The sequence below is a fragment of the Camelus dromedarius genome, chromosome 19 (assembly GCF_036321535.1).
Source record: "Camelus dromedarius isolate mCamDro1 chromosome 19, mCamDro1.pat, whole genome shotgun sequence".
Lineage (NCBI taxonomy): Eukaryota > Metazoa > Chordata > Mammalia > Artiodactyla > Camelidae > Camelus > Camelus dromedarius.
The window spans coordinates 19,238,478-19,248,687 of NC_087454.1; the positions used below are offsets into that span (position 1 = coordinate 19,238,478).

General features: G+C 44.5%; 1 protein-coding gene across 1 annotated transcript; it reads left to right on the plus strand.

Moving 5' to 3' along the window:
• The first annotated feature begins 510 nt into the window (after nucleotides 1–510).
• Nucleotides 511–6,683, plus strand: TRIM40 (tripartite motif containing 40). The gene is made up of 5 exons (XM_010994253.3): nucleotides 511–855; nucleotides 5,072–5,167; nucleotides 5,738–5,962; nucleotides 6,236–6,258; nucleotides 6,440–6,683. The coding sequence occupies exons 1-5, from the start codon at nucleotides 511–513 to the stop codon at nucleotides 6,681–6,683; spliced, it is 933 nt and encodes a 310-aa protein (XP_010992555.3).
• The last annotated feature ends 3,527 nt before the right edge of the window (nucleotides 6,684–10,210 follow it).

Here is a 10,210-nt window from a genome sequence, read left to right on the forward strand (position 1 = left end):
AAGCATCACAGGGTGGGAGAGGACACCCCATTTCCTGCCAGATTCTCTCAATTGAGGGCAAATCGGAGAAGACTTTCAAGTTTTTGATGCCCTGGTTTCTAACCAGGACACTCTGGCCTTTTAATTTTGAGCTGTAAAAATATTCACAGAAAGCTCTGAAGAGGGAAATAGAATTGGTTTTTGAATCACCTGCTTCCTCCAGGTGTATGAAAAATAAAGAATGATGTCTAGTAAAGACAAGGAAACTAGAGGGCACATGTCAAAGCTGATGATTTATTTCTGAAATTCGTGCAGCATGGTGGTTTCTGTGGTCCGTGCTACGGCTCCATTGATGGAGAGCGGGCCGTTGACTGAAGTTGGAGAGCTGAGTCGTGTCCTCTAAGCTGCTCCAGGGCTGCCTCCTTCCAGCAGGGCCACCTTCTCTGGACTGTCTACTGTGGCAGGACTTCCAAAGCACCAGTGGGGAAGGAGGCCCTATAGGCAGGCGGCTGGTAGTGTAGAGTGGAGCCCATGGTCCCTTTGCGCCAGGACATCCGGGAAGAGGGCATCTGCCCCATCTGCCAAGAGTGCCTGAAGGAGGCGGTGAGCACTGACTGCGGACACCTCTTCTGTCGAGTGTGCCTGGCACGGCACCTGGAGGAGACCTCGGCCTCCGGAGTCCGCAGCTGTCCCCTCTGCCGAAAGCCCTGTTCCGAGGGGGTCCTGGGGGCTGGCTACACCTGCCGCAGACACCAGAAGAAGGTGTGCTGGTTCTGTGAGGAGAGCAGACATCTTCTGTGTATGGAATGCCGGGTGTCCCCTGAACACAAGTCTCACTGTGAACTGGCCATTAAAAATGCCATCAGCCACTACAAGGTAAGGGGTGGGGGGGTCATCACAGCCAACCACTGCCACCACCTCCCTGAGTTACTCCTTACTCCCCGTCCAGTACTCCTGGCATATCCTAGAGGCTCGGTAACTGACACTTTTCTTCGTCTCTTCAGCTTCATCCTATTTTGGACCCTTGTCTTTGCTTTTCTGTGTTTATTTTGCTACGGATGTTAAAGTTTCAATGCACGCGTCTAAGAGGGGATTCTGACACTGTGATGTCAGATTCTCAGGAAGCATGAGCTCCTCTCACTTCGCTCATCTGTAGAAGGAAGGAGTGGGACTAGATAATGCAAAACTCTTTCAGTTCTAAAACTATATGGTTCCCCTGGTTGTTTGTACTAGAAAACTGGCTAGAAATGTAATCAGGTTTTACATATGTTAAACACATAGGTTGAAACTTGGAAATTAGTACATGATTCTCTCTTTCTCTTCCCTCTTCCTTTGTCTTTTCTTTCCTTCCTTCCTTTCTATAGTGATTACTTTATCTTATTTTATTTTTTTATCATAAAAGTGGTACATTCAAACAACACTGTAAGGTATAAAATGAAAACTAATAATCTTCCTGATTTCCTCCATTCTCAGTCCTCAGAGGTAATCATTGTTAGATTTTGTGTATCATTCTTCTAGAAAATTGTGTGTGTGTGAATTTACTCTCTAACACACACACACAAAGTTTCTTTCTACTGTATTTTTCTGTAGCTCATTTTTAATATCTAAAAATACATCTTGGACATTAATCTGTTTTCGCATCAGTACATACAGATCTTATGAATTCTTTTCAACAACTTCATAGTTTTGCATTATCTCCTCCAACCCCAGCCTCCACCTGTACATGTCCAGTGATGCGGGATTCTTCTTCTTTTCCTGAAGCACACATTTTAAGAGTTTTTAAGAGGAAATGAGGTAAAATGACAAAAATAAAAAATGTACCAATAAAGAGCCAACAACAACAAAACTACCCCCTACCCATTTTTTTCTGACCTGAGGTGAGAAGGATTTACTTAATGAAACACATACTCTCTGTGTTTTGTTTTGTTTGGTGGGGAAGTAATTAGATTTACTTATTAATTTTAATGGAGATACTGGGGGTTGAACCCAGGACCTCACACATGCTAGGCAGGCACTCTACCACTGACCTATACTCTCATCCCCTACCCTCTTCATTTAATAGCACGTTCTTATCTTTAGTCCACAAATCCCATCCCCCTTTTTTTCTGGTTTGTTCATTCCATTTAATCATCTTTCCTTCTTCTCCATGGGCAACCACTTAAAGTGTTCATTCTATTTTTATTTGTAGACAGTTTGGTAACGTACACATTGCTGCATTGGGTGCTTGTGTATTAACAAAATAACATCATAGGCCTCATTCTATTTCTTGTTTTTCCAACCTACCATGCTTTTTAAGATCCGTGCATGTCTTGTGGGTCACGTAGTCCATTGTTTCTGACAGCTGCATAGTAGTCCACAGCGGCACATGCCGCATTTTACTCATCCATCTCCCTGGGAGTGGACTTTACAAGACTCCAAGTCTCTGTTACTACAAACAACATTGTAGTGTGAACGTCCCCTTAGAACCTAAGTGAGGAATTTTCTAGGATTTTTACCCAGAAACAGGACGACTGGACCATAGTGGATAGCACACTTAGGTGACCAGGACCCTCTCCAGAATGGCTGCACCAGCGCACACCTCAGAGCCCACAGTGTGGTCCTCATATCCACATACATCCCCCACCCCCAGGCATTATCCAGCTGTCTAATTTTTATTAATCTGATGGGAGTCAAATAATATTTCACTGTTATGTTAATTTCCATTTTTCTAATCACTGGTGAGTTTGGGCATCAATTCATTCTCTCTTCTGTGAATTAATTGCTCATATTCTTTGCAAATTTTTCTCTTGGGTTCTTGTCTGTGTTGATTTCTGGGCTTTCCTTCTATGGTCTGTATATCAGTCTCTTGTTGGGTTTCAGACATGGCAGCTATTATCTCTAACCTGTCATTTCTCTGTTCATTTTGTCCATAGTGTTGTCATTGAAGAGAAATGTTTAATTTTGAGGCAATCAAATTAAATAATTATCATGATTTGTGTTTCGAGGATTTAGTTAAGACATCTTTCCCTACTCCGAGGTCACAAATGTATTCTTTATTTTCGATTAACTTCATAGTTTTCCTTTCACACTTAGGTCTTTAATCCATCTGGAGTATACCTTCACACACGTTTCTAGGTGGGGATCTGGCTTTATGTTTCTCCATTGTTGTAGCCAGTTTTTTTTTTCTTTAATGGAGGTGCTGGGTAATGAACACAGGACTCGAGTGCTAAGTGCACACTCTCCCCCTGAGCTATACCTCCACCCACTGTAAGCCCATTTTCTCAACACTATCCCCCTACAGATTCTGTCCCTTTTATCACTGATCTGTGTACTACTTTTTCTTCTTATTTTATTTTATTTTCTTCCAGTTTCATTTATTTATTTATTTACTTTTTGTATTTTGATGAAGTAGCATATTTTATAGCAATTTGGAATGCTTTATTTTGTGGTTTCCTAGTGAGCTCATTGGGAAAGGTACATTTCTTTCTTTTTTGTGTGTGTGTATATATGTTTTTATTGAAGTCAGTTTACAATATTGTGTCAATTTCTGGTGTACAGCATAGTGCTTCATCATACATGAACACACATGTATTCGTTTTCATATTCTTTTTCACCACAAGTTACTACAAGATATTGAATATAGTTCCCTGTGCTATACAGTAGAAACTTGTCTTCCAATTTTACTGAGATATAATTAACATACAGTACTATATAAGTTTAAGGTGTGCAGTATAATGATTTGACTTACATGCATCATATGATCGCTACAATAAGTTTAGTGAACATCCATTATCTCATGTAGATACAAAAGTAAAGAAATAGAAAAAAAATTTTCCTTATGATAAGAACTCTTAAGATATTTATTCTCTTAACAACTTCCATATGTAACATACAGCAGTGTTAATTGTATTTATCGTGTTGTCCATTTCATCCCTAGTACTTATTCATCTAATAACTGGAAGATTGTGCATTTTGACTACCTTCATACAATTACCTCCCCCCCACTTCTGGTAGCCACAGATCTGATCTCTTTCTCTATGTTTGTTTGTTTGTTTGTTTGTTTTGAAAGTATAATTGACCCACAACACTTTGTTAGTTCCTGTTACACAACATAGTGATTCGATATTTCTATTCATTTCAAAACGATCACCAGGATAAGTCTAGTTACAGTGTGTCACTGTACAAGGATATCTCATAGTTATTGACTGTATTCTCCACACGTACATTCATACCTATGGCTCATGCATTTCAACTTTTTCTTCTTAAATTCTTTTGTAAACACAGATCTGTGCCTGAGCTCTCTCTTCTTTCATTTTCTATTTGTTCTTGCCCCAATACCACACCATTTTGTTATGATGGCTTTGTATGCCCTTTTATCTGGTTGAGCAAATACATTCTGTAACTAAGCTGACTAGAGATTCTAAGAAGAATGTTTTCAGACTCTTTTGCTGACACCCCCATCCTGCACCTTTCTTCCATTTTGATTACTTAAAGGCCTACGTTGATATCGGTATCAGCTTTGTTTATTTTTCCTTCCTACATAGTTTATCAAAAATCAGAAAGTGAATCTTTTACAAACTGAAATCATTCATTATGTCCTTAGCTTCTGGGACATAGTGATCCCTCCTGACACTGATTTAAGATTTAGAGAGATGTCCCATGCTTTCCTGGTCTATGGGTTTGCCTCCAACAGAGGATTCTTGTCCATCCCAGCCAGGATGGGGGAGTGGTATATGAGGCTTTGAGTCACCTCTGTAAGTCAGTTCTCTCTAGACTGGCTTCACTTGTTAATGGGAAGTAGTAAGAATTATCGGTGATCAGCACACAACTTTTAGATGTTGACAGAAAAATATCCTGAAGTCAAGTAGAAAAGGTTCTTTACTGTTATTTTTGTGTAGTTAAGACTTTTTAAAAAATTACCCATTGCTTTCCCCCATCGTTATCCATGAAATAAACTCTCGTGCTCCTTACCCCAAGCATGATGCCTGGAAGGCTACCTCTTTTCAGGCAGTATGTTACTCTAGCCTCATCTTGTGATCAGAACCCCTACCATCTGTCCCAAGGGCACCGCCCTCATCTCCAGTCTGACCAGCACGGGTGTCTGTCTCTCTAGGAACGACTCAATCGCAGGAGCAGGAAGCTCAGAAAGGACATCTGCGAACTCCAGCGGCTCAGGGCTCAGGAGGAGAAGAAACTGCAGGCTGTGCAGGTGGGGCTCAGAGTCCTGGGAAGGACTTCTGGTTCCGGCCATCTGTCTGTCTGGAGCAGCCTGCTGTCGGGGCAGGTCTTGGAGGCTGGAAACATGGGAGCTGGGCTCTCAGCCTCGGGGTTTGCTGGCTGAGTGACCTGGGGCAAGGCAAGCCCTCTGATCTTCACGTGGTTTATATGTTCACTGAAAGCCAGTCCTGCCCTACTTGGCTCACAGTGAGGATCAGAGGAGACAAGCAGCCCCACAACTGCAAGTTGCTACACAAACCAAAGTCTCCTTCTCATCTCTGACCAGCTATCTTCCTGCTGAGTGGGGTGTATGTAGGTGTGAGTGTGTGCGCGCTACCCACGTGTGACATGGGATCTGTGGATGTTCACAGGAGTGCAAGGTGGGGAGGGGAGGTGTCCCTGCCTTCAAGAGGAACACAGCTGCCTCTCCAATACCTGTGATGTGCAGAGGCAACACCATGAGGTGGGGAGGACTGAGGAATCAACATTCTCACTCAACATTCAGAGACTGAGGGTTGGGGAGCCATGTGACATTGACTCTTAGGGAGTCCGTTTTCTGTAGTTTCAGGTAGACTGTGGGACCCACAGGCTGGAGGCTGAGTTGGAGACCCAGCACCAAACCCGGAGACAGCTGGAGGCCCTCTCTCAGCAGCAGCCAGACCAGTTGGAGGATGTGCCAGCAGAGATGTCCAGAATCTTTGACATCTCCAGGGCAATAGTGCAACTCAGCAGGCTGGTCACTGATCTGGAGAGGATGGCCAGGAAACTGGATGCCAACCTGCTGAAGGTGCAGGCCCTAAGGCACTTCCCAAGGCCCTGGGCTCTCCCCAAACAGCTTACCTGTAGCATCCTTCTGAGAGGTGTAAGGAGAGGCTTCTCTGTGACATGTGGCAATGGCTTGTCCAAGTTGCAGCAGAGCAGGGTACACGGAAGGGGTGTTATTCCCTCTTGTTCTCAAGGTGACAGCCCAGAGGGACATCCACTAGTGGGTGGGAGAGGGGGAATTTGGAGGTGACAGGAACCTGAGAACTGATTGTGATTCTCACTCTCTTTCTCCTAGGACGCCAGTGACTTATTGAACAGGTATGAGCCATCCCATCTTCCTTCCCACGGGTGCTTATACACACAAACCCACCCAAACATAGACGTGTGCATGGGCTTTATCAAAGTCAAGGAGCGCCACTATTCCATTAACCTGCATCTTCATGCTACTTGGACAGTGGAAGGTCCAACAGAATATACTGAATGATTTCTTTGTTTCTAGGAGCACACCAGAGCAATTAGAGGCTGTTTATCCCAACTTAGAGAAGAGACTTGACGAATCACTTGTTCAGCCATCCTCGGCAGATCTGACCTGTTCATCCCTGGGCCACCTCATCTCAGACTCACCTCAGCCTCCTGGCTTTCATTCTCCCAACCTGTCCAGCCTCCCATTGGGTCTACCTAGTGCGCCTTCAGTCCTGCCCTGTCCTGAGCATGATCCCCTCTCCTCATCCCCACAGTTGTGACCGGATGCCTGACCCTCTGACTCCTGGACAGTTTCACAGCCTATTTCCTGAACCAGGCTCCTGCCTGTGGCTCCCACTGCACAGGTCAGGATCCAAGATCTCCATTTTGCCTGTGAACTGATGGTAGCACCCATCTCTCACAATCTCGTATTAAACTAGGAGTCCCCAGGAACGTGGATGGCATGAGCTCACCAGTGGTGAGGCCACTCTGCCTATGGAGTGGGCATGTCTGTTGGAAGGAATGCTCCTTCTGAGCTCCTGTAGCACCTGTTGTCTGTACCACTCACCTGGCACTTACATTATTTTTATGGTGGGCAGACTCTACTGTGACCCCACCATGGTCCTCCCTTTTTGGTGTTCATGCCTTCATGTGATTCCATGACTTGCTTCTAATCAATGGAATATGGCAAAGGGGATGAGATGTCACTCCCATGATTAGGTTATGTTATATGGCAACGGGGATGGAATATCACTTCAGTGACCGTTACACTGGATGGGACTCCTCCTTGCTAACAGACTCACTCTTGAGACTCTCCTTGCTCTGCGGATGAAGTACGTGACCCTGTGGCCAGCAGGCAGCCTCTAGGAGCTGAGAGCAGTCTCCAGCTTTCAGCCAAGAAGCAGGGGCCCTCAGTCCTGCAGCTGCAAGAAAATTAATTCTGCCAACAGCCTAAGTGAATTTGGAAGGGGATTCTTCCCTAGTTGAGCCTCCAGATGAGAACCCAGCCCAGCCGATAACCTCGATGGCAGCCTTGTGAGACCCTAAGCAGAGAACACAAATTTCTGACCCACAGAAACTGTGAAGCAATAGATATCATAGAAACAATGATAGAATAAATGTGTATTGTTTTAAGATACTACATTTTATGGTAATTTTAATGGAGCAATGAGTAATACATTTTTATATTAATTACTTGTGCATCGCTTCTTTGGTTAAGGACAGTTCTCTGTCTTTGTGCCCCCAGGGTTTAGGAGAGTGACTAGCTCATAGTTGGTGTCCAGTGAAATTTATTAAGTGGATGCATGAGTGAATTAATAGAAAGTATAAGGGCCTTCTTGATTTTCCATGTTTAACGAAAAGAACTTCTAACTAGTCTCTATTGAGCCCTTACAGAAGTAGTCAATACTATACTAAGTACTGAAGGATATAAAGAATAAAACATGGCTATGAGGAGGGGCTGCATTGTGGTGGAAAGAGTAAAAACTCAAGAATCAGACTTGACTGGGAGAGACTCGGACAGAGGAGAGAGAGTGAGGCTGGCAAAGCCAGGGTTGGCTTCATGGGGGTGGGATTGGACAGGCAGCAGAGGAAGGCGGGAGAGAAGGGTGAGCATCCAGGATCCAGGCTGGGATACTGCACAAGTGAAAGCGTGGCGGCAGGGAGAAGCCACAGCACATTTGCAGTACAGGAGACTGACCCAGTTAGTCTGGAACACCCGGGAATGGGGAGGATCAGAAGCCAAGCAGAGGGTTAGATGAGTGACACCAAGACATAGGTAGCCATCAAAGGCTTTTGAATTAGGAGTGAAGGGAACAAGAGGTGTTTAAGGAGAACCACTCTGGACTCTGGGTGCTAGAAGGATTGAGGGCAGGGAGTTGAGGGCTAAAAGGGAGAAAGGAGAAGAACCTAGTGTGGATGTTCAGAAAAAGAAGTTACTAGACAGGAAGCTGTAGGTCTCAGGGAAACATGAGACCCACAAGTCTACAAACAAGACATTGGCCAAGGAAAGAACACCCCTGGAGGTGATAGCTAACAATTCCCGTGTTCTAGCTGGGGTTAACGTCTCACAAGAGAATTTGTCCAGAAGCATCCTACCAGGACTGGGAGGAGACTGACAAGCTCCCCGGGTCTCTCTCCACTGGAGACAGTCAATTACCTTGCAGGTGCCTGCCAGGCACTCTGTCCTTTTCTGATGTGACTACAAGTGATTGGGCCGGTGGTCATCTGAGCTGCATATGATTGGCCAAATCAGCCTATAAGCTAGCCTGCCGAGAAAGATCTTATCGAAAAGGGATTATGATGATTAACTGATCATTGGGTTCTCTTGGAAATTCAGAATGGATCTATGATGAATGCATCACTAGTTGGCAGGAAGAGCAGCAGTAGAGAGAATAAGAACTGCACACGTGGCCGTGTCCTACAGCAGATGTCCATGGTCCACGTCACTGAGTGGCCAGAGGTTAATCTAGTCTCTAGGCTGCCTTGGATCTCAAGTCCCCTTCCCACAGTTCTTGGATGTACACAGGCTGTATGGCTTAATGGTCATGAGCATCGACTTCGGAGCCAAACCGTCTGTCTAATGTCTAGCGTCTAGTGTGTATTATTGCTGTGTTATTTACTATCTGCTGATTTAGGACTAGTTACCCAACCTCCGTACGTCTCAGTTCTCTCATGTATAAAACGAGGCTATTAATAATAGTACCTACCTCTTGGGTTGTTGTGAGGATTAAATGAGTTAATATATAAAAACATTTATTACAATGACTGGCCAGAGTGAACTCTATATGCTGTTGTTGTTGTTGTTGTTATTTTTTTTAAGATCTCTAGTTCTTCCTTTGGGAACTACTTGTGTTTCCCCATCACTCCCACCACCCTCACCATAGCTTTCTGCGAGAACTGGTAATGGTGCAAAAATCCCATTTTCCTCATTTATGTGCCTGTCCTTGTAATAAATTTTCCTATTATCTGAACTAACTTGAGCTAGCCTCCATTCCTTATAATAGAGGGAGCTGCCGCAGTGTAAGATGTGAAAAAGCCAGGTAAACTTGTGAATGTCTCAAGAAAGGTGCCCCAATCCTTTGGAGTCTTGGAGAGGGCGATCGGGAGGTTGGGGGTCCGGACTTCAGTACTTCTCTGGGGGAGGGAAGCCCGAGTCCAGAGTCTGTGACAGGCAGAGCATGCAGGCTCAGGGAGCTGCCTTATCTTGAAGTTATTGTGTTTTAGGACCTACGCACTTTCTCCGCAGTGAGCCCACACTCCAAAACAAGTCAACTTCCAAGTAAAATTACCCTGGGAGAGAAGCAAGTGCTCATAGACCAACATGAGTATTTTCACTCACTAGCAGTTTTACTTCTCAGCGTAAGAAATATAAATTGTCTTTCTGAATCCAAGTCCCTCGTGGGGAATGCGGCCAGCAGTAAAATATTCACACCCACCAGGGCACTCGTTTCTGGCCAAGGCAACCCAGTGGTTAAGAGCTCTTGAGTCAGATGTGGGTTAAAATCCTGGCTGCATGATCTTGGCTGAGTAAGTAACCAAAATTCCCCTGACCTCAGCTTTTTAAACTTTAAATTGGGGATACCAATAGGAGCTGCCTGGCAGGGTTACCAAGGGTAGGTGACGTAATACACACCCAGCCCTCCAACAGGACAAGGTCTTCGTACACACTTACCCTGGAGGCTAAGAGTCATTTTAAAAGACCCAGCTAAAATCAATAAAAAAATAAACAGAAAAATACAATCCACTTTTCGTTGGAATCCCAGGTTTGGGGGCTTTTGGTATGTTTTACCATTATTTAGGGACTTGA